This window comes from Mesoplodon densirostris, chromosome 1, assembly GCF_025265405.1.
Source record: "Mesoplodon densirostris isolate mMesDen1 chromosome 1, mMesDen1 primary haplotype, whole genome shotgun sequence".
Lineage (NCBI taxonomy): Eukaryota > Metazoa > Chordata > Mammalia > Artiodactyla > Ziphiidae > Mesoplodon > Mesoplodon densirostris.
Genome location: NC_082661.1, coordinates 46280025 through 46305309, shown reverse-complemented (window position 1 = coordinate 46305309; position 25285 = coordinate 46280025). Strand labels below are relative to the sequence as shown.

The 25285-nt window shown below is 39.8% G+C and overlaps 1 protein-coding gene across 3 annotated transcripts in view; it reads right to left on the bottom strand.

Moving 5' to 3' along the window:
• The window catches only part of UBE2D1 (ubiquitin conjugating enzyme E2 D1), a 32643-nt gene extending 8335 nt beyond the window's left edge, over positions 1–24308 (bottom strand). Inside the window, exons 1-2 of one of the 3 annotated variants that reach the window (XM_060102742.1) lie at positions 24061–24308; positions 84–147 (exon numbers count right to left, since the gene is read on the bottom strand). In XM_060102742.1, coding sequence (XP_059958725.1) covers positions 84–147; positions 24061–24084 — 88 coding nt within the window. In that variant the 5' untranslated portion in view covers positions 24085–24308. The other 2 variants (XM_060102753.1, XM_060102736.1) reach the window with 2 other exon arrangements.
• Positions 24309–25285: the final 977 nt, after the last annotated feature.

The following is a 25285-nucleotide window of genomic DNA, read 5'->3' as shown; positions in this document are numbered from 1 at the left end:
CAAAGGAGTTTTGGAGTCATTAACAAGTGTTCAAACCTGTATTATTAATGGTAGCAAAATCCTAGCAAGAGAGCAAAGCTTACAATCATCTCCCACAGGTCCAGCCGAACAGTGAGCAGGTGGGTCGCGCTGTAGATCACTCAATTCCTGAAGCAAAGCAAAAATACTTAAGGTTAATTCTTTTCCAGTGAAACAAGCATAATAATCCATTAAGACACAAACTACTCATTTAAAAATCATTTTAAGCAGTTCTATTCACAATATGGACACATAAAATATACTGTTGGGCTTCCCTGGTGGCGCAGTGGTTGAGAGTCCGCCTGCTGATGCAGGGGACATGGGTTCGTGCCCCAGTCTGGGAAGATCCCACATGCCACGGAGCGGCTGGACCTGTGAGCCATGGCCACTGAGCCTGCGCGTCCGGAGCCTGTGCTCCGCAATGGGAGAGGCCACAACAGTGAGAGGCCCACGTACCGCAAAAAAAATAAAAATAAAAAAAATAAAATAAATAAAATATACTCTGTCACTGATGGGTAGAGTATGGAATGAGGTATTAAATTCCTTCATGAGATAGCTCCAAACCCTGAAAAAATTAAATGGATTAAAAAATTGTGTTTCTTTAGCATCTCTAAGACAAACTACTTTTGAGTATCATATGCAGGGTAACTTATGTAAATGCTAGGTGTATAATATATAAAAAACAGATCCTACTTCAACCAGTTAATAGTCTAATTTGGGAGAGTGAAGGCTCACAGAGAGATGGATATTTAAGGAACAACATGAAGGTTAAATGGAAAGAAAGGAGAGCAGTTGGGCCATATTTTAAAGGCTAGCACATTGATTCATATGCTCTTTTCTGCTCTCAAGGAAGCAAAGGAAGGATCATGGAAATGGCACAGCTTTAGTTGGCCAGTCCTAGGCTGGCATTCCAATCCTACCATAACTAGCTCTATGACTTTAGGGAAATAATTTACCTTCAGCTGGGAAGGAAATGATCACCACCAACTATGAAAGGTGTAAATTCAATATAAAAGACTACATATTAGAACTGAAGAACCTAATTTAGTTACAAAGATAAGGGAATGTCTTTGAGAAAGTGACATTTCAGCTGAAATCAAAAGGATGAGTGGGAGTCAGTTTTGGGAGAAATGAGTAACGTGAGGTAGAGTGGCATAAGATGAGGATGAAAGAGTAGGTAGAAAACTGAGAACAATATACACCATATTAAGGATTGCCACCAGGGAAGCCCCAGATGTAAGCTTTTATATATAGAATGGATAAACAACAAGGTCCTACTGTATAGCACAGAGAACTATATTCAGGATCCTATGATAAACCATAATAGAAAAGAATATATATATCTAAGAATGTGTGTGTAGGGACTTCCCTGGTGGCACAGTGGTTGGGAATCTGCCTGCCAGAGCAGGGGACATGGGTTAGATCCCTTGTCGGGAGGATCCTACATGCCACGGAGCAACTAAGCCCGTGCACCACAACTACTAAGCCTGCGCTCTAGAGCCTGTGAGCTACAACTACTGAGCCCACGTGTTGCAGCTACTGAAGCCCACGCGCCTAGAGCCCGTGCTCCACAACAGGAGAGGCCACGGCAGTGAGAAGCCCACGCACAGCAATGAAGAGTAGCCCCCACTCGCCACAACTAGAGAAAGCCCGTGTGCAGCAATGAAGACCCAACACAGCCATAAATAAATAAATTTTAAAAAAAATGTGTGTATATATCTATATATACATATATATATGTATAACTGAATCACTGTTGTATAGCAGTAATTAACACAACATTGTAAATCAACTACACTTCAATTAAATATAATTAAGAAAAAGAAAATAATCTCTAATTGTGGTTAAAAAACTGTAATGATTTGCATGTATGTATTTTACGGAGTAATGTATATGCGAGTAAATCATACATAAATACATACAAATTTATTTTGTTTACTAATAAAAAAACCCAAAACCATGTTTTACATGGAACAGCCCTGAATTGTGTTCAAATTTCAAATGTCAGACTGTTCTTTCAAATCCCTTCAAAATAGTATAGAAAAATACTCATTATCATGTTCTTATATTTCTGTGTCCTGATTTTACCTTTTGATAGAAGTTAGACCTAAGAATGAGACAGATAAAATCTAACAACTGAACTGCTGCAAAGACCAGGTTCTTTTTTCAAAATTAATTAATTAATTAATTAATTAATTAATTTTATTATTATTTTTTTGGCTCCGTGGGTCTTAGCTGCGGTATGCAAGATCTTTGTTGCAGTATGCAAGATCTTTCATTGTGGCACACGGGGCTTCTCTCTAGTTTTCGCGTGTGGGTTTTCTCTCTCTAGTTGTAATGCGTGGGCTCCAGAGCGTGTGGGCTCTGTAGTTTTGTGGCACACAGGCTCTCTAGTTGAGGCACACAGGCTCAGTAGTTGTGGCGCATGGGCTTAGTTGCCCCGCGGCATGTAGGATCTTAGTTCCCTGACCAGGGATCGAACCCATGTTCCCTGCATTGGAAGGGGGATTCCTTTTTTTTTTTTTAATTAATTAATTAATTTTTAAAAATTTTTGGCTGCACTGGGTCTTCGTTGCTGTTCAAGGGCTTTCTCTAGTTGCGGCAAGTGGGGGCTACTCTTTGTTGCGGTGCGCAGGCTTCTCATTGTCGTGGATTCTCTTGTTGCAGAGCACGGGCTCTAGGAGCAGGGACTTCAGTAGTTGTGGCACGCGGGCTCAGTAGTTGTGGCTCGCGGGCTCTAGAGCGCAGGCTCAGTAGTTGTGGCACACAGGCTTAGTTGCTCCACGGCATGCGGGATCTTCCCGGACCAGGGCTCGAACCCATGTCCCCTGTATTGGCAGGCGGATTCTTAACCACTGTGCCACCAGGGAAGCCCGGAAGGTAGATTCTTTACCACTGGACCACCAGGGAAGTCCCAAGGCCAGGTTCTTTCTTTTTTTTTTTCTGAGGATTACAGTTGCCTTTACTTTGTCATTTATCACTTTCAATACTTTATTACTTGTTTTAGAGTGAACATATATTATATCATATATTATACATTATACATGTACATCATAATCAGAATTTAAAAGCTTTGTTTTAATTTTTAAAAGGAAGGCAGGTGGGTAGAAAAAGTGAAGAGCTGGGAGCACAGAGCTGGACGTGCTAAGCTCCGTGCCTGGGCTCTGGGCAGTGAACTCACACAGCCTTTCTCCTTTTCTCAGGACCATGTTCTCTGTGAAGCCAAGGCCAGGTTCTTAAGTTGTCTATTTAAAGCTCACTTATAGGAAAGAGGCAGCTGATGGTACATCAAACATTCTTAATAGTCACATCAATCATTAAATTACTACTAATACTGACACAAGTGCTTTGGTGAGGAAACTTACGCATCCTAGACTTTTTTAGGAGGGTCTAAATTTCTAATGTTCTTTTTATCAAGATATGTGTCTGCTGCTATATTTAAGATGGATAACCAACAAGGACCAACTGTATAGCACATGGAACTCTGCTCAATGTTATGTGGCAGCCTGCATGTGGCAGCCTGCATGGCAGTTTGGTGGAGAAATGGATACATGTATATGTATGGCTGAGTCACTTTGCTCTGTACCTTTAACTATCACAACATTGATAATCGCCAAACCCCAATATAAAATAAAAAGTAAAAAAAAAATGTCTGGAAATATGCCCTATTACACTGTTTGGAAATATGCAACTGAAACTATGGTGCATATGCACAGACAGAATGACCAACAGAAAACAAAAGGCACAATACACACCCTCCCCTGCCTACAAAAATACAGACCTTAAATTTGAAAAATGAAAAATTATGAGTTGTGCTAAGGAGGTGAAAATACAAAACAAACAAAAACTATAACCAAACAAATCAAAACCCCACCTTTTTGCTCTTAGTCTATTCAGAAGCCAGTATACTTTTAGACAAACCCAAGAAATCAAGGACCACTTATACTTCTCCCTTTTGATTTAGTTTACTCAAAGTTTTTCAGAAATCACCCAATTACCTGATTTATGCTTTCTCTACCATAACTGGCATTCTTATTTATCTACTTCTAGCATCACAGCCACATATGGAGTACTAAAAATAATTTAATGATTCTTATGTTATTTCAAAAGGAAATGCTAGGATCAGTAATCTCTTCCTTTGCTCTTCTCTCCACTCTTCAAGAATTAACACTGAATTATACAAGTTGCTCAAGTCCATAAGATCCTCATAAGATCCAATTTATCCCATGCTGATTAACAGTTAAAGGTCTCAAAGACAAAGCATTTAAAACCATTCATTTTTTTCCACATCTTTATTGGAGTATAATTGCTTTACAATGTTGTGTTAGTTTCTGTTGTACAACAAAGTGAATCAGCTATATGGATACATATATCCCCATATCTCCTCCCTTTTGAGCCTCCCTCCCAACCTCCCTATCCCAGCCCTCTAGGTCATCACAAGGCATCAAATTGATCTCCCTGTGCTCTGCAGCAGCTTCCCGCTAGCATTCCATTTTACATTTGGTAGTGTATGTATGTCAATGCTACTCTCTCTGTTCGTCCCAGGCTTCCCCTTCCCCCTCTGTGTCCTCAAGTCCATTCTCTTTGTCTGCATCTTTATTCCTGCGCTGCCACTAGGTTCATCAGTACCGTTTTTTTTAGATTCCATATATATGCGTTAGCATACGGTATTTGTTTTTCTCTTTCTAAAACCATTCATTTTTAATTAAGTATTGTGTGTGTGTGTGTGTGTGTTACAAAAGCAAAACAAAGCAAAACAGTGCTTTGTAGGGAAAAACAAGAGAGAGCAATGTATAAATAGTCAAACACCCATAAGGACATTACCCAAACCAAACCACTGTCACCGTATTAGAATACCTCCATCCATGGCTTTGGTGGGAAATAAGCATGTCACTTGCTGTTGGAGGGAGTGTTAGTTGAGATAGAACCTTTTGGAGGGAAATTTGGCAATAACTGTGAAAGTGGAAAATGTATATGATCTCTGATGCAGGAATTTCACCTCCTAGTAATAATCATCCAAACAGACAAAGATATATATATAAGGATGTTTAGTGAGGCATTTTGTATAATTATGAAAGACTGGGGATAACCTAAAGGCCCATCAATAAGGGAATGGTTCTATGACATAACCATACTATGAGATACTACAGCCACTAAAAAGAATGAGATATGTATATGTTGACATCAAAGAACGTTGTACAAAAATAATATAGTTTTTGAGTGAAAAATATATGTGGCAGAAGTATGCTCAATAGATCCCATAATACTATATACATGCATAGAAAATAAAAGAATACACACCAAACTATTAACAGTAGTTATATCTGGCAGTGGGCTGCCACTTTTTATTTATGTCTTTTACATTGTTTCAATTTAAAAAATTTTTTTTTTAAATTTATTTGCGGTACATGGGCCTCTCACTGTTGTGGCCTCTCCCGTTGCGGAGCGCAGGCTCCGGACGCGCAGGCTCAGCGGCCATGGCTCACGGGCCTAGCCACTCTGCGGCATGTGGGATCTTCCTGGACCGGGGCACAAACCTGTGTCCCCTGCATCGGCAGGCGGACTCTCAACCACTGCGCCACCAGGGAAGCCCTGTTTCAATTTTTTACAATAATTTTTTCAACTTTTTAAAGAAAAAATAATGGTTTTACTCAGGTTCTTATGCATTTTAAGACAGATGAAATGACACTGTTTTTTCCCCACTACATATATTATAAGCATCTTCTCTCTTTTTAAAAAAAAATTTTTGCAAGACAAGGAAAGACTGAGGAACTGTCACAGATTAGAGGATATATATATATATATACATATATATATGTATATATATATGTATGTATATATATATATATATATACACTAAGGAGACACAACAACTAAATCCAATGTGGGATCCCAGATTGGATCCTTGGACAGCAAAAGAACGTGGAAAAACTGGTAAAATCTGAATTAGGTCTGTAGTTTAGCTTACAGTACTGTATCACTGTTACTTTCCTCATTTTGATAAATGTACAATGGTTATATATATTGTAAAAATTAGGGGAATTTAGGTGAAGGATATATGAGACCTTTCTGTACTATTTTTGCAAATTTTCTGTAAGACTAAAATTATTTCAGAATAAAAAATAATGTAAAACTTTTTTTTACATATTCCAAAACTTAATTCACTATTTTCCTTCCCAAGCTTGCTTCTTTTTCTGTGTTCCCTATATTTATTAATGGGATTATTAGTCTCCTAGTCACCACGCTTATTTTGACTCCCCTTTCTCTAGTTCATCTTGTCAGAGGAACAGTATAATATATTCTACCTTAATACCTATTACATTACTTCAAAAATCAATTACAGTTCAACTATAATTGCTTCCCAATACTCTATGAATTACTTGCATAACAATCTTCTAAAAGCACAGCGCGGTTTATTTCATTTTTCTGCTTAGAAAATGTCAGTGGCTCCCCATTGCTTATTAAAGACCAAACTCAACCAACTCTATTCATGATCTAGTCCTAACCCTACACTTTCAATTGGGTTCCCCTTCACAAACATCCCCAGTAATTCTCCAAAGAATGCCCTTGGGTTTTCTAAAACACTTTCAGGAGGTCTGTGAGGTCAAAATTAATTTCATAATAAAACTAAGATATTTGCCTTTTTCACTCTCAGTTATCTCATGGGTATACAGTGGAGTTTTCCAGTTTAAGAATATTTGATACTGTAACAGATTGAATGCATGAGCAGATGTGAGAATTCAACTGTCATTTATAAGCCTGACTATAATGAGATCTGAACACGTATAAAACAATGACACTCTACTTTTTTTTGTTTTGGAATATACAGTTATCTTTAATAAAAATGTTATTATGTTAATATGCAATGGGTTTATTGTTATTTTTAAATTACTAAATATTTTTAAATTTGTTTTAATTTCTCATATGGTAAATATTAATACATATAGCTTATACAAACAAAGCTCTTTGAGGCACTCAATACTTTTAATATAAGGGGGTCCCGAGACCAAAAAGTTTGAGAACCATCTAGTCAGGTCTAGCCTGCGTACTTGGATGTTCCCTGTACATGGCTAAAGTTTTCTGACCTTCATAATTTTCCTTCTCTGAAAATAACCTTCCTTCTAACTCCCTGTGCCCAAATTTTATCCATTCTCCTTAACAGTGGCTGTCTTCTCAATGACCACTTTAAAAATATGAGTTTTGGAGTCAGACCTGGCCTTGCTACTGACCCTTATAGCTATGTGACCTTGGGCAACTCACTTAACCTCTTGCTCAAGTGCCTCATATGGGAACATCACTGGAAGAACTATACTGAGAATTAAATGAAAACACATAAGTGAAGTAACTAGCTTAATACCTGGCATGTATAATAGATGCTCAAGAAATTCTAATTTTCTCCTTCCCTTTCCTCTTCTACCAGAATATTATTTTAAAACTAAGACTTTTTTGCATTTATTCATGAATTCCTCCACAATACTTAGAACAATGCCTTTCATATAAGGTGCCTGATATTGTTTGAGTTAAACAATACAATTTAAGGAATAGCTTGATACAACCCCTATGGAGAACAGTACGGAGGTTCCTTAAAAAACTAAAAATAGAACTACCATATGATCTAGCAATCCCATTCCTGGCCATACATCCAGAGAAAACCATAATTTAAAAAGAGTCATGTACTGCAATGTTCGTTGCAGCTCTATTTACAATAGCCAGGACATGGAAGCAACCTAAATGTCCATCAACAGACGAATGGATAAAGAAGATGTGGTATATATATACAATGGAATATTACTCTGCCATAAAAAGGAATGAAATTGTGCCATTTGCAGAGATGTGGATGGACCTAGAGTCTGTCATCCAGAGTGAAGTAAGTCAGAAAGAGTAAAACAAATATCCTATATTAATGCACATATGTGGAATCTAGAAAAATGGTACAGATGAACTTACTTGCAAAACAGAAATAGAGACACAGGTGTAGAGAACATATGAATACCAAGGGGAGAAGGCGGCGTGGGATGGATTGGGAGATTGGGATTGACATATATACACTACTATGTATGAAATAGATAACTAATGAGAACCGACCATACAGCACAGGGAACTCTACTCAGTGCTCTATGGTGACCTAAATGGGAAGGAAATCCAACAAAGAGGGGATATATGTATACGTATAGCTGATTCACTTTGCTGTACAGCAGAAACTAACACATTGTAAAGCAACTGTACTCCAATTAAAAAAAAAAAAAAGGAATAGCGTGATCAGCAGAGCATAGATATCTCAAATTTCTATTTTTTAGAAATGCAGGGGCTGCCCTGGTGGCGCAGTGGTTGAGAATCCGCCTGTCCACGCGGGGGACATGGGTTCGAGCTCTGGTCCGGGAAGATCCCACATGCCATGGAGCAACTAAGCCCGTGCACCACAACTACTGAGTCTGCGCTCTAGAGCTTGCGAGCCACAACTACTGAGGCCCGTGTGCCACAACTACTGAGCCTGTGAGCCATAACTAATGAAGGCCATACACCACAATGAACAGCAGCCCTTGCTCGCAGCAACTAGAGAAAGCCCACGCGCAGCAATGAAGACCAATGCAGCCAAAAATAAAAAAATAAAATAAATAAATTTATTTTAAAAATGTAAATGATTAGATTTGGCGATAGAATCAGAATTAATTACTCCCCTATGTAGATATGCGGACTGCATATAATAAAAAAAATCTTAATAACAGGTGTTAAGAGAGAATCGTGAAGGTCACTTAAAAAAGACTGAGGTGGCCTTTTAAATAACATATAATAACATCTAGAAATGAACCTCAAAAGAATATTAATCATTAAGGTATCAAAAACACATGCCACTGCCACAACTATTTTCAATTTACAGAATTATGATATTCTAGCAAAGTGTCCAAAGCCACACAAAATTCTTTTGAGTCTTTTTTGTTGTGGTTCTTCTGATTTAGAAGACCTCAAAACTCTAAATATGCCATCCTTATTGTTTATTTAAGATGCTGCTGACCTACTTTCAGGACATAGCTTTGGGCTGCTTTTCCAAGAGGAGTTAGGGGTTTGTGCTGAGCTGACCTAGTCTCAAAGTTAAGCTGTCTTCCAAACACTGGCAATGCTTGGTGACAGAGCTACGCATACTCAGAGCTGCAGTCTGTGGCATGGACTGAGGGGTTTTTTTCTTACTTGTTCCAAGCTCAATTTAACCAGTTGAACTAATTATAGCAGGAGTTTATTAAGCACTTCCACATCCTTTCTAATAGGGATCATGACTCTGATTTTATACTCTCGTCCCAACTCCAATGTTTTAAACATTTATTTTAATGGTATACGATTATGATAGTAATAAAAATCCTCACAAGTCACTAGTCAGGCACATTTGTTGATGATTGAACTGGGGCATGAAATTCAAGGAGAATTTATTTGTGGAAAAAAGTAACTTTATAAGATATATTGGGTTGGCCAAAAAGTTCGTTCGGTTAGTGAATTCCTTGTTCAATAAAGTTCTTCATGAAAATGAAAAACGTGCCTTTTATTTTTACTTAAAACTGAATGAACTTTTTGGTCAACCCAATAGTTTAAAAGATATAGGAAAGAGGTTCTCTGGATCCTTAGAAACTTACAAGTAGTTGTGCCTCCAAGAAAACACATATAAGAGTAGCTACGAGCCTCAAGGCTCACCTTCTGAATGTGTTCATTAAAGTTTAGATCACTCAAGGGAGTCCTAGAAAGAAAGTTTCTCCTAGGACAGAAGTGTGATCTAGGAAGGAACTGGTATAAAATATCTTGACTGACACAAACTACTTTCTTTCTTTTTTGTTAAATTAATAAACTACTTTCTAAATAAAAAATAAACTCAAATATGAAACATTAAAAGGTTGTAAGAGCTGGGAAATTCTGAAAAGCCACATGGATGCCTCAGAGTTTCTTTCTTACTCCACTCCTTTAAACTTGTGGCACACCACAGTATTCGAACACAAATAACCCTCGTTTGTTAAAACGTGGATTGCTGGAGCATAGAAAAAGATCATGTTTTATTTACTTATTTATTTTAATTAATTAATTTATTCATTTATTTTTGGCTGCATTGGGTCTTCATTGCTGGGAGCATGCTGGCTTTCTCTAGTTGCAGAGAGCGGGGGCTACTCTTTGTTGGGGTGCGCGGGCTTCTCATTGCAGTGGCTTCTCTTGTTGCGGAGCACGGGCTCTAGGCACGCGGGCTTCAGTAGTTGTGGCACATGGGCTCATTAGTTGTGGCTTGCAGGCTCTAGAGTGCAGGCTCAGTAGTTGTGGCGCATGGGCTTAGCTGCTCCACAGCATGTGGGATCTTCCCGGACCAGGGCTCGAACCCGTGTCCCCTGCATTGGCAGGCGGATTCTTAACCACTGTGCTACCAGGGAAGTCCCAAGATCATGTTTTTGTTTTTGTTTTTTTTTATAATTTGCCAGTTATTACAAGCAGCACTCAGGGCTGCTGCATTTGCCCCACAGGCCATGTGCGCCAACTCCAAGGGGCGCCATTCACATAGATTTCAATGTGAGTGGTGCTCCCTGGGGCTCTACAAAGCTCCATTACAGAAAGCTGCACATTTTAAAAATGGACAGCATATCCTTTAAACCCAATTTAGGATATTATCACTGTTTTGAATAAACAAATAGCACTTCTGATGTAGAAGCAAAAGTGATGGTGTTTGACATCTGAGTGGTACCGTGAGCACTTATTTTAACTTCATCAATGTGGTGAAAATGGAAAGAAAATGGCAAACTTGGAATTCAAAAATTAAAAGTGAACACAGTGACATTCTAGTGGAGGGAAAAGGAAAAATTTTTTCAATAGGTGGTGCTAGGTCAACTGGGTACCCATATAGAAAAAGAAAAAAAAGGGACTTCCCTGGTGTAGCAGTGGTTAAGAATTCACCTGCCAATGCAGGGAACATGGGTTCGAGCCCTGGTCTGGGAAGATCCCACATGCTGCGGAGCAACTAAGCCTGTGCGCCACAACTACTGAGCCTGCACTCTAGAGCCCAAGAGCCACAACTACTGAGCCCATGTGCCACAAATTCTGAAGCCCACATGCCTAGAGCCTGTGCTCCACAAGAGAAGCCACTGCAATGAGAAGCCTGCACACGGCAATGAAGAGTAGCCCCCACTCGCCAGACCCAATGCAGCCAAAAATAAATAAATAAATGTATTTAAAAAAAGGAAAAGGAAAAAAAAAGAACCTTGACATCCCCCACCTCAAACTATACAAAAAAAAGGAACTCTTTTTTTTTTTGCTCACATCCAGAATATGTTAAAAAAAAATCCTATAGATCAATTTTTCAAAGACAGACTTGAATAAACACTTTACAAAAGAGGGTATCCAAATGGCCAACAAGCATATGGGAAGGGCTGCAGCTTCATTAGTCATCAAGGAAATGCAAATTAAAACCAAAATACTATGTCATTACAACCTCCAAAGGATGGTGAAAATAAAAAAAGAAGAAAAGTACAAATGTTGACAAAGATGTGAAGCTACTGGAACTCTCATATGTCACGGGAAGAGGAAGAGGTGGAAGAGGAAAAATCTGACAGTAATCATTAAAGGTGAACATGACCCAGCAATTCTACTGCCAGTTACATAGAGAGAGATCATATAATGTAAAAGATGGCTATCGGGCCTCCCTGGTGGCGCAGTGGTTGAGAGTCCGCCTGCCGATGCAGGGGACACGGGTTCGTGCCCCGATCCCGGAGGATCCCACATGCCGCGGAGCGGCTGGGCCCGCGAGCCATGGCCGCGGAGCCTGTGTGTCCGGAGCCTGTGCTCCGCGACGGGAGGGGCCACAGCAGTGAGAGGCCCGCGTACAGCAAAAAAAAAAAAAAAAAAAAAAAGATGGCTATCAAATAATGAGACTAGCTACAACTCCATATATGAAAAAAACTCGTTATAGTAAACACGCTGTGTGCATACATGTATTTTGTGTATCTTTCAATTTCATTTCCGGTGGCTTTTTAAAATGGAAAATTGAAATACATAGTTTTAACTTCTGTCTTCTCCTTTTAGACAAAATAAGCTTAAAACAAACCAATCTTATACTTAAACATAGACCATGCAATAAATATCATCAATATGGTGAAAGTATGCCCCTAGACAGTCTGTATCAATGAAGCAGTTTTCTATTCCAATCTGACACTCATAAAAAAACTAATTAAATTTCATTAAAAAAACTAATTAAATTTCAAAATAAAAATACAAGATACAATAATGAAAGGCAGATTACAAGATATTGTCCCTATCTAGATAGTGTCCCTAGACTGGCACTATGAGTCCACAAAAACATGTACTTAAGGAATTCATATAGCCTTACATGGCTAAGCACCTCTAGTCTAGTTCAGATTTCTATATCGAACTAGACACAAAGAATAGTACTGAGAGGCTTGAAAGTGAATTTTAAATTGGCACAGATGGCATGTTTATAACATCCCCACAATATGCTGAGTGTTCTCCATAAAACCAACCTAGACACAGTCCCTGCCTCTAGGGGACTTAAAATCTAAAAGTAGATGAGGCAGCCTAATTCAAAGAAAGTAAACAAATAAAAGGAAACAAAGAAGGGAATGTAAGAGCAGAGAGGCCTGCATTAATCTCTCAGCTCCCCGAAGGGTAACAGGCCAATCTGAACAGTGGAGAAGGAAAGCTAACAACTCAGTTTCCTTATTTACCATCATACTTAATATGACACTATGCAGTAAATATTCTCTAAAAAATTGTGCTGACCAGACTGAAAATGCTTTGTTGTTCTCTAGTTTCAACATTCAGAAAGTCTAAATCTCCATAACAGATGTAATATATACCCCACTGGGTGTGTGTAAACGACATTAAACAGCCCATGCATAGTGACTGATTTACAGTCCAAAATCTAAATTACTGAATCCAAAGCACATGAAAGCATTATTTCAAAAATCCTGGCTCTTAAAATAAATGCCCCCCCAAAAAAATCCTGGCTCAACAGGCAATTAATTAATGTGACACAACTATCTTTATATCAAAACTTCTAAAACAAGACAGTGTTTCTTACTGGATTGCATTTTTGATGTTGTCTCTAAAGGGATATATGAGCTATAATTGGTTTGTCTGTAAATAAACACTTCATGGGCTTATAATTCAGACTCTGATCTCCTTATCCAGTTGACTAGAGCTATTTCAATAGGGAGATGTCAAACAATTCTCAGAAATGTCTCTGAATACAGAAACTCTCTAAACCCTTGAATTAAAAAATCTTTATTTTAAACTGGGGCTTCCCTGGTGGCGCAGTGGTTGGGAGTCCGCCTGCCGATGCAGGGGACGCGGGTTCGTGCCCTGGTCCGCGAGGATCCCATATGCCGCCGCGGAGCGGCTGGGCCCGTAAGCGGAGCTTGCGCGTCCGGAGCCTGTGCTCCAAAACGGGGGAGGCCGCGGCAGCAAGAGGCCCGCGTACCGCAAAAAAAAAAAAAATCTTTATTTTAAACTGTGAAGATTCTTTCCTGAAGACTTCAAAATGCTGATGACATTCAATTAATTAAGTTATAGGAACCAAATTCACTTCAATAAACTGGTCCTGGCTGCTTCGCTGTCTCTTTGGATCAGGTATCTCTGGCAAAGACTGTTTATTAAAAATAATGATGATAATGCAGCCAAATTCCACACAAAAGGAAGATGATGAAGAAAGCAATGACACTATTGACTTTGCCACATCAAAGTAATATTTATTAAATCTGAACTATAAAGAGCACAATTTAGAATAAATGTTTGAGGTCAGGTTAGGGACATTATCTACCCAATGTCTCAGATCTGAAACCACTTTCCCCCAATGCTCTCTAGAGCAGCCATAATATGACTTTCAATTTCCCAAAATGCTACCTTGCCTGTAATTTAAAACATGGCTTCCTTTTAAAGGGAAGACTCAATAACCTCCCTTTATATGTAATATTTCCATCATAGGAATTACATAAATAAAAATATATTTTAGACAAATCCAAGGTATCCCAGTAAAAAATTGTATTTGAATCTACTTTATGAAGTATTATGGTAAAAATGCACTTATTCCAGGAACCCAAACTCTAAACCTTGAGATCACCATGATTCCTTCTTCCCTTCATGCCCCATCATCTATACGAATCAGTACCAAGTTGTTTAGATTCTCCTTTAGTCCAGGTCCTCCCACTGAAAGGGTCCCAGAAGGAGGCCCATCCTATAGAAAAACTGAGGTCCAAAGGGCAGAAGAGTTGGAGAAAAGCCAGAGGAGAGACATTTCAGGATAAGAAACCAAAGGTTTGAACCGGGGAGACACTATTAAAGAACTGGTCAGTAGATGGAGGGGTCTGAAGAGACTGCCCAGATTACTGAGCCTTAGAGATCTGACTAGAAAGGCCAAGCAGGGGGAGGTATGGTGGGTCAGACCAATTCAAAAAGGCCAGGTGGTACAAACACCCACAATTTTCCTCACATATCCCCTTCTCTAAATGCCCTCTGCCACCAGGCTGGCTCAGACCCTCCTGGACTTCACTTGAACAAGTGTAATGCTATCTTAACTGACCTGTTGTCCTCCTACTTCTCTACCAACACACTGTGGTCAAAATCATATTCTTGAAGTACCATGTCAAACCCTTTCAATGTTTTTTCATTAGCCTTAATAGAAGATTTATAAATCCTTAAAATGGTTTCCAGGATCTGACTGCTCTCTAGCCCCACACTTTCCCCCAACATTCTCTGCACCAGTCACAGTGACTTTCAATTCCCCCAAATGCTGTCTTGCCTCTAGTTTCAAATATGATTTCCTTTCAGATAGAAGACTCCTAATCACCACCCCCTCCCCAACTTTCACTCTCATGTCTCATCTTAAACATCATTTCCTTAGGGCGGCTTTCCTTGAACCCTCCAAAGGGTCCCTGCTATATTCCCATGGCACTCTTGTACTTCCCTTTTCATGATGTACTACAAATCTATAACTACAAACAGTAAAGAATCTTGTGTTCTATGAGGGCAAGAATGTATATCTAGCAATAGGATTAAGAATGTTTCTTCCTTACTCAAAAATCTTCAATGGCATCCCCCAACTCCTGCATTAAGTACACATTTGTCAGCATGGGTCTTCAAGGCCCTCCACAGTATGAACTTTTATGGTCTACTATTTTCTGAATGCTTCCCAAAAGCATGATTATCTGTTCCTTTCCAAACAAGCCATGTACTTTCCAGTGCCTTCATTTCTGTAGCTTCCTCTATGAACCTAGCTTCCCCGTCTTAAAAAATGCTACTCATTCTTCCAAACCTATATCCAATTCCACCTTTTCCGTAGAATTTTTCCTAATTTCCCCCAAATAAATTTGGCCTCTCCCACCTTTGACTCCCCTCCTGCTCAAATGTTGTATTTTCCTTATGGCACTTTCCTAAGTCTACCTAGTTGTTATGGTGCATCTCATAACCTTACTAGTTTAAAATTTCTTAGATAATGTTGGTTATACCTTGCTTTTCCATATATCTCCTTATCACATTTTGTATATGCCTTATATACATAAGGTGCTCCATAAGTGCATTAACTTGAATCTAAAAAATCTACTACATGTAAAGCAGTTGTGTAAGGGAGCTGTCTAAATATGTGGATAAAATAATCTTTTAAGTACAAAAGACACCTTTGAAACAGATGGATGCTAAATGGAATTAGAAAAGCACATTATGTTGCCCATACAAAAACAGAAATACATCTTATTTGCATCTCAAATAAATGCTCTTTAATCAAAAAGTAATATACCTTTAGAGACTCATTCATCTTATATTATACATTAAGATGCCCACATTTATTTCAATTCTGACAATTTAAAATAAACATAATTTTAACTCAAGTTTCATGCAGCAGTAGAGCACAGTGTCACTGCTCAATATTTATTTTTGTGACCATTTTTGCTGTTTGCTGGACAAAAGGAAAACAGCAAATAACATTATTTAGATGTGCTTAAAATTGTAAGTCAGAAAAGACCACAGAAGTTATCTAGTTCAACTCATTATATTTCTAGATAAAGAAAATAAAGACTATGAGTTTCTTGGCCAAGGTCACAAAGCCAAAGCCAGGACACAGGCTTGGACCATCTGACTTCCACTCCAGCACTCTTCCCACTCCAAAACAATACTCACCTCAAGGCTGTAATAACTAGAGCACATTATTTTCAGTCGACATTGGAGCCAACAATACTCCAGTACTGAATGAAGGCCATTTGCACATTTTTCAGTCATGCTCAAGAGAAACAAAAGTGTGACAAATGAAGAAATGAAAAGGAATTCTTATTATCTTTTCCCAGGAGCCTTCTTTCTTATAAATGGTTAGAAATGTACATTACTTCATAAGCTTTGAGAGGGTCTGTGTTCAAAGACACTGAAAGGCGAGAAAAACATGATAGGAAATTACATACATAATAGAATTTTGACACACGATGGAACATGCAACACAGAACATTTTAAATGCTACAATATCAAAAGTTACTATTTATTTCACAGTAACCAAGAAAGATGGTGCTTCAGGGAAAAAGAAAAAAGGTAGCAGCCTATTTCTCAAAACCCACTTAAAACACAAACCTATCTACCAATATGTACCAAATATTTACCTTCTTACAGTTCTATTCCTAATAACTGGCACATAATAGGTACTTTATAAGTATTTTCATAATTAAGTAATTAATCTCTCTTAATATCACCCAGTACTATTCTTGAATACTGCAGTTGTACATCAGTGACTATAAAATGCTGCTACTTGTAGTAGAAAACAAGGAGCATTGACAGTTTGTATCAAACAGAAACGTTCTAAGACTAGAACATTTTACAACGTGTGTGAATCTATATCTGTGTATGTGTGCTTGTATGTATGTATATAGGTTCATTTGTTTTCTCTCTATATACATATGTACACATATATGTATATGACATGTATTTTTGACAATAGTGATTTTACCTAAAGATCTTATGCTATGGGACAGTGATTTTCAAACTTTCCTTACAGCATGTCATAATAAGAAAAACATTATATACCACAACCTAGTACACCATAACACATACACGCAGAGGAATACATATACATAACTAAAACAAAGATTTCATGAAACAACACCATTACTATACCCAAAGCACTAATGTTTTCTATTCCACTTTTTAAAATGCAGTTTGTGTCCCCCCAAACTGATTTTTGTCACCCCTGCTCTGAAAGCTCATAGAAGTGCGAGAAGACACTAAGACACTGGCAAGGTGTAAATGTCTTAGTTTGGCATTCATTCCTTAAACATAGCCTAGGCTCTACCAGACACCAAACAGACACTGGCAAAATGAACACTAGAAGTTACTGAACATTGTTCATTGAAAAGCTATGCTGAACACCGGAAGGACGTTATCATTGTGTAAGTAAAAAATAGAGACCACATTCTGGGCCATAAAGCAAGCCTCAAAAATTTTAAAGGAGTCAAATAATAACAGATATTCTGATCACAATGGAATTAAATTAGAAATCAATAACAGAAAGCTCTGTAAAATTCCAATTATTTAGGAAATAAATATTTTTAAATAACTCAAGACTCGATAAAGAAAACAAAAGGGAAATTAGAAAATATTTTTAACTAAATGAAGATGAAAATACAACACATCAAAACTTGGGGGAAGCAAAAACACCAGCAAGACTTTTACTAGTTTATGGGACTTCCCTGGTGGCGCAGTGGTTAAGAATCCGCCTGCCAATGCAGGGGACACAGGTTCAAGCCCTGGTCTGGGAAGACACCACATGCCGCGGAGCAACTAAACCCGTGTGCCACAACTACTGAGCCTGTGCTCTAGAGCCCGTGAGCCACAACTACTGAGCCCGTGTGCTGCAACTACTGAAGCCCGCGTGCTCTAAGCGTCCGTGTGCCGCAACAAGAGAAGCCATTGCAATAAGAAGCCTGTGCACCTCAATGAAGAGTAGCCCCAGTTCGCCGCAACTAGAGAAAGCCCACACACAGCAATGAAGATCCAACTCAGCCAAAAATTAAATAATTAATTTTAAAAAATAGTGTAATCAACATACATTTTTTAAAAAACAAATTAAAAAAAAAAAGAGTTTTACTGGTTTAGAGAAGAACAATGAGCCCAGGCCACCAAGTCTGCTGGGTTACCTCTAGAGCAATCCAAACTGCTCACAAAAGGAGGGTGGCCACCTGGAGTGAGAACCATAGGTTAATTTTACTGCTAATGAAGTTTAAGGTGAAGGAACAACCCCCCCACCTCACCCCAGTTAGAAAGGCTTTCCTAAATCTGAAAGAAGACTAGGAATCTAATAAGCAATCTGCTGTCAGTGAAGGAGAAGAGCCATGCAAACAGGATAATATGAATACAGAACAGTGGGGGAAACATCCAGAAAGAGGAAAGACAGGAAGCTGCAGAGCATGGTGTGATCCAACGGGCAGTGCTAGATGGAGTTGTTCAGGATGGTTTCCTCCCCATACTACGGACAACTCCTGGAACACAGGAGCCTCTTACTACTGACTAATGTATGTAACTGAACCTTCACAGATTCATCCCAAGACCAAATTAAATGCAAAAAAAAAAAAAAACCCTCAGCTTCTCAGAGGCCATCTAGATCAAAGCAGGCCAGAATCAGAAACTGTTTGGCCTTCATTTGTTCTGAGGTGGTCTACGGACCCCTCCAATCCTGAAACCCTGCAAATCTGGGTTATATTATATATTCCAGTATTTTTTAATCCAGCATACAGGGTTAAGAGGAGAGAGGACAAGTATCTCAATACTTAATTTTTAAATTACACATGGCATTAGTTTACCCACTTTTTAAAAAAGGGGTGGGGGGAGCTAATACATTACAGACAACCATTAACTCAGTTTGATGGAAAGTATTAGGCTGATCATTTTGATTAGTGGTGCTCATTAAATACGTTTCCTACATGTATTTCAGGGAACTAAAATGAATAAGGATGCTATTCTGCTTTGCTGGAAGCGATCCCACATCCTGCTAGGTTTGGTTTTTATAACATGTGCCTGGCTTCCTAAAACAGGCATAAACAGCCTTATTAGATCTATGCTATTTATTTCCACAGAGAAGGAACCTCAGAACTTTTAAACTAGGACAGGTTATCTAATCTTTTTACACCTTTATTGTGATAAAGGAAGAAAAGTATATGATCTTGGCAGCAAAAGGAAGACTGAACTTAATTACAAAGATTTAAAAGCAGAAAAATGCATACAGTGGCTTTTTAGAAAAAGAACACTTTCTTCCTTTCATCTCAAGGCAAACCATTTATCTACCAAGAAGCATGAATAGTGTATTCTTTCTTTTTAAAATGTTTTTAGAAGTCATATCCTTTTTTACTGAAGGAACCTGGAGTCTTAGACTTAATCTTGTAATCTGAAAGTCTTTCTAATATATCTGCGTAATCTGAACTGTTGACTACTCTTCAAAGCCATTATAGGAACTAAATAGCTAGATCAATTCGTAAACCATTTTCTCAAATGAAAACCTCACAATAAAATGATACTTTTGACAGAACATTTATGAGTTACACCAATTTTTCTAAATCCTTTTGGAGGAGAAACATTTTAAGTGATGGAATAAAGATGAACAAAGTTACATTATTCTTTTACCATGTTAACCGGTCTAGTGCACATTACCTCAGAGCAAAAACTTACAATGCATAATCAACAAGCTGAGTGATGCATCAGTGAAAATGATTAAATATGCCAAGGTCTTAATTATAATACCACATTACATTTGTACAGAATATTCCAGTTTGCAAAACACTTACATCCATAAACTCATTTGACTCTATGTCCTTCAGTTTAAGTACAATAGATAGAAGATGTGAGTCTACCTGGATATACTGAGATAGTTAAAAGCAGGGACTCTGGAGCCAACTGTCTGGTTTGGACTCTTAGTGCTGCCACTTACAATTACAGAATGTGATTCTGAGTACATTACTCAACATCTTTATGCCTTAGTTTTATCGTCTGTAAAATGGGTATAATAATCATTTCTACCTCTTGGGCCCACTAATGATTAAATCAATTAATATATGTCAAGCACTTAATACAGTATCTAGCACAGAGGAACCATTATATATTATACATGCTGGTTGTACTTATCAGCAGCATCACTGTATGGATAGGGAAACAAGCTGGTAAGTCACAGAGCCAGGAACAGAAACCAGAGCTTCTTCTCCCATTTGATGCTCCATCCACAAAGGGCTGGGGGTTTTTTTCTGTTTGTTTTTTGAAGTATCCTAAGGTTTTCTAGACTGACATAAAATAGTTTAATGCAGAAGTGTACAAATCAAAAAATTCAACAGTTCAGAACACTTATAAAGTATTTTCTATTTATATATACATTTTAAGTCAAATTGACTATTAAAAATACAAATATTCCATTTTGGCGGCAGAACTATACACTGAGGAATAGTCATCTGTGTTGCTATATTTGCAAAACAAAACTCAAATCTAGAGGGAAATATACTAAGATGATAACTGTGTTAGAATTTCCTTTTTTTTTTTGTTTCCCTTTCTGGTTTTCAAGACATTCAGTATTGTGATATAACATTTATAATTAAAAAAAATTATTTCCAGGGACTTCCCCGATGGCGCAGTGGTTAAGAATCTGCCTGCCAACACAGGGGACATGGGTTCGAGCCCTAGTCCGGGAAGATCCCACATGCCACGGAGCAACTAAGCCCATGCGCCACACCTACTGAGCCTGCACTCTAGAGCCTGCGAGCCACGACTACTTAAGCCCATGAGCCTAGAGCCCGTGCTCCACAACAAGAGAAGCCGCCACAATGAGAAGGTCGCGCACCGAACAAAGAGTAGCTACCAGCTCGCTGCAACTAGAGAAAGCCCACGCGCAGCAATGAAGAGCCAATGCAGCCCAAAATTAATTAATTAATTATTTTAAAAAATGATTTCCAAAAAAAGTTTACCAAGGTATTAAAAGAGTATTCATAGAATAAACACTTCAAAATTAATTCTAGAAAATAATAAATGTCCAGCTGAAAAACTGCCCTCTTTTTTCAGACATGTTTTAGGGGATCTTTCCTCAGACTTTGTTCAAGTTTTTTCCCTTTAGTGATTCAGGTGACTGTGACAACATCTTCCATTGTGTCTAAAAATAGGGCATGGGTCTGTAAATTTATGAGCCGAAATGCAAAACTGGCATTGGATGTCTAAATCAGAGTATTAAATCATTTAGCATACTCTAGCATAAAAATATATTTTGAGCACTCATATCCACATGCTTTGTATATTCATACAATTTTAATTCAACTATCTTTAATCTTTTCAGATGAAGTGAAGTTATGAACTTTTAAAAACATGCCAAATCACTTCTTAAGAGATTAACCTGGACAAAGCACTCCATTCCAAACCTCAAGCTCCTTCTCTAATAAGGAGAGTAGACTAGAATGTCAGTCAGTGGTTCACAACCTTCTTTCCACCCCAGCACATCTGAGGGATTCAACATCTCTCCATTTACAGCAGTGGGGACAGTCTGAAAATGTCCCACAGGTGATTCTGATACACTACCTTATAACAGGAGTCCCCAGCCCCCAGGCTCGGACCGGATACCGGTCCATGGCCTGTTAGGAACCAGGCCGCACAGTAGGAGGTGAGCAATGAGCCAGCGAGCGAAGCTTCATCTGCCACTCCCCATCGCTCGCATTACAGCCTGAACCATACCCCCCATCGCTCGCATTACCACCCCCCATGGAAAAACTGTCTTCCACGAAACCGGTCCCTGGTGCCAAAAAGGTTGGGGACCACTGCTTATAAGCTATTCCCCTGCCCTCCACCCCACTCCACTCCTGCAGAGTTCTTTAAGGTTCTGCACAGTTCTAAAGCTTGCCACTGTAGGTACAGGAAAATCACAACCCAATGACCTGGAAGGTACCTGACAGTGTTACTTTATTACATTTTTAAAGAAAGGCCGAAAGTTAATTACGTGTATTCTTTCTGAAGCATGCAAGATTCAGAAAGAATCTGTAAACTGATGATATCAAAGACAGCTTTGTAACTTAACTGTTCATATGGCAAACAGCACAGCTCCCCTGGAATTTGCTCCTAGTCAAGGAGGTAGGTAAAGAAAGAGGAAAAGTGGGGAATCAAATAAAATGCCTCCTGAAGTTGAAAGAATGGCTGGAAAATAGATTTGTATAGGTCAACTTTTCTGATAACAGAGAAGAAAAGCCAAAGATTGATATGCAGAGATAAGATATTATGTGATCCCAAATTTCTTTTTTTTTTACAGACAACTGTTATAAACTAGTAATAACTAATAGCTACTAAAAATATGATTTTCATATATGCCATATTATAAATATAAGCCAAAAATGTTGGCTTAGCATGGTGATTGATAATTGCCCAGTATATTTACAAATAGTGTCAATTTTCTTTGAATGCCTACTTACTGTGGACAAATTCTATGCTATTTAAAAGCTACTGGATGTGCAAAGTCTTGTGAAAATTCTCACAACTAGGGAAGAAGGAAATGGAATCTTAAGACTTCCTTGGAAGAATGTGTTTACCTCAAATGTGAGCCAACATTACATCATCATTAATAAGTACACAAGGCATGGCAAAGATGCTCAGTGTGGCTTCAAAATTAGAATTATCTACATGAAAAAAATGTGTAATTGCATTATCTTCAAATCAGAAAACACATTAATCAATAAATGCTGATGATTAGCTATGTGTATTGTAGTGAGAGGAACCTTAAAAGGCACAAAAAAATAACAGTATTTCACAGATTTAGTATTTGACCTCTCCCCCACCCCCGGCAAACTGGCTGGGTCTGAAAGTTGCTGTCCTCTGTACCAGTGACACCAAGGGTAACCGAGAATACAATGTATACATCTCTATCACTGCTCTGTGGATTCATGCCTGAAAAAGTTGACACAAATTTTTGGTAGGATTTCTTTTGAAATTCTTTGCAAAACATGCTGTCCATTGTTGGTTTAACTTGCTGAACGCACTACCCATTAAAAAAAAAACAAATTCTCAGTGTTCTCCACATGAACCATAACAGTAAAAACCTAAAACTTGTGTCAGTGAACAGACGAGATAACCCAAAAAGAAATAAAAGTGAAGAGAAAGAAAATGCCCCAACCTCAGTTTTGTAAGATGTTCACATTAGAGATGGTAGCAATAAACATTATGCAAGAGAAGATAATTCCTAACACTGAGTTGGGATGGATAAATATTTGTTTAATGAACATACACATTTCTTCCTCATTCTATAGCCATGTGTCAAAGCATCAAACAATTTAATTTGGAGCAGCTTCTGTTGTGTCTCAAACTTTACATATAAGTTTATCACGAGGGGAAAAAAAACCTGCTTGGCTTGACTCACGATGAATCACAGCCAGGAGGTCATCTTGTTGTGTATCAGCAACTATGTTTTCACTACAGCTATGTGACCTAAAGTGGCAGCAGGAGAGGCACCAAAATAGAAGGGGCAGGAGGTTTCTCCTGGTTTCCCGGCCCCAAAAGAGCTTTTCCACCCCATTCGGGCATCTGAGCAACAGCCAACCGCAGAGGAGAGAAAGAACAAACCCAACAGCTCCGCGGAGGAAGGCTGCAGGCCCAGGCCCTCCCGAGAGCCCGGAGAGGCAAGCACATAAAGAGGACGGGTTTAAGAAACAGCGTGGAGAAAGCAGCATGACAAGGGCCAAACCTAGCCGGGTGTAGGGCAAAATCCAGCAGTGACCGAGCAGCACAGACTGCGGGAAGGTCTGGAGACCAAGGAGGCTCTCCAGCCTGGGCTCGGGGCTCAGCTCCGGCGCGAGGGCACAGCGGGCCCCCTGCCTCCACGCACCTCCAGCACACAGGACCTGCCGCTGCTCCCACCTCACCTGTCGGGTGCCCGCTGGCCCCGCCGGCGTCTCTGGTTCCCGGTCCCCGCCCCGGCCCATCCTCCCTTCACGTTCCCTCCCGGCGCGTCTCTCGAGGCCACCGCCGGGGTCAGCGTGGGCAGGGGGCCGAAGCACGACCCGCCGCCCCAGGCCTGGCCCCGGCACTCACTTTCTGAATCCGCTTCAGCGCCATGGGTCAGGGAGAGCGGCGGGGATACCGGCCAGCTGGGGGCGGCTGCGGGGCTCGGGGGCGTGAGGTCGTCGCGGGCCCGGCTCGCCGGCTCCTCGGCTGGCTCAGCCGGGTGAATCCCCAGCTCGCCGCTCTCTGGCTCGCTCCGGGTGCCGGTGCCTCTTCCTAGGGCGCCCGAGCGCGAGTGTGCGCGAGTGTGCGGGCGGGGACGCCGGCGAGACTCTTTTGTTTCCGCTTTTGCTTCTGGGAAGGAGCCTGCGCCCGCCCCGCCCCGCCCCGCCGGGCACACTGGGAAGTGTAGTTTCTGCGCCCTGCTCGGCCGCCGCCCCGGGCCGGGCTGGTACTCACCGCTGACCTCGACCCACAGCATGGGCTCAGAGCTGCCGGCTCTGGAGCTGGTCCCTGCAGTTGGATTTTGATCAAGGTACTGAGCCTGGAGTTCCCAATCTGTAAAATGAGGAAAACAAATTAGCTCGAAAAACATGTACCGGATTCGAATATGTGCTACAGCTCGTCTCGTTATTTTTACCTTTACAGATTTCACTGTTCTCAAATATATGAATTGCCTAAATTTCTCACACATGCACAGACCCATTCCAGTTATGACGCCTTACTTACCTCCTTAGTTTCTGTTTCAAAAGGCGCCTCTTCTGTCCGACGCTAATCTCGCATGTCTGCTCCTCCTTGGAACTCTGAATTCTGAGCTTCGTCCTCACTCTTGGCTCCCTCTTTTCCGTTGGCAGTACAATACCTGCTCAACCCACATAGTCTACTCGCACTCCTCACTCCCCCAATTCTTATGAACTTGTGTGCTCATTAAAACTTGCCTTCTGCTTTCAGCAGCAGAATTCGGTTTTCACCAAAGTTGAGCTTGAGCTTCTAATTCCCGAATCCAATTCACTCCTTTTCCTCTGTGATGTTTTTGACCCATTTGATTGCTGGCTACCCTTTCGCTTTTCAAAACGCTCACCGCCTCCCGCTTCCCCGAGCACCAGGTTGGTTGGATCTTCTACTTCTCTGACTTGCTCTTTTCTGTTACCAGCTCCTCTTCTCAGGAGTTAGAGTGCCCTGGAGTTCCAATCCCTGATCTCTCACCATCACTATCTTCCTAGAAAGTAGACTTCGTGTCCTCCCATGTCCTGCGAGGCCACCCAGCACGGCTGGAGGAGCTTGGGCTTTGTAGATTGACCCCCTATCCTGGAGT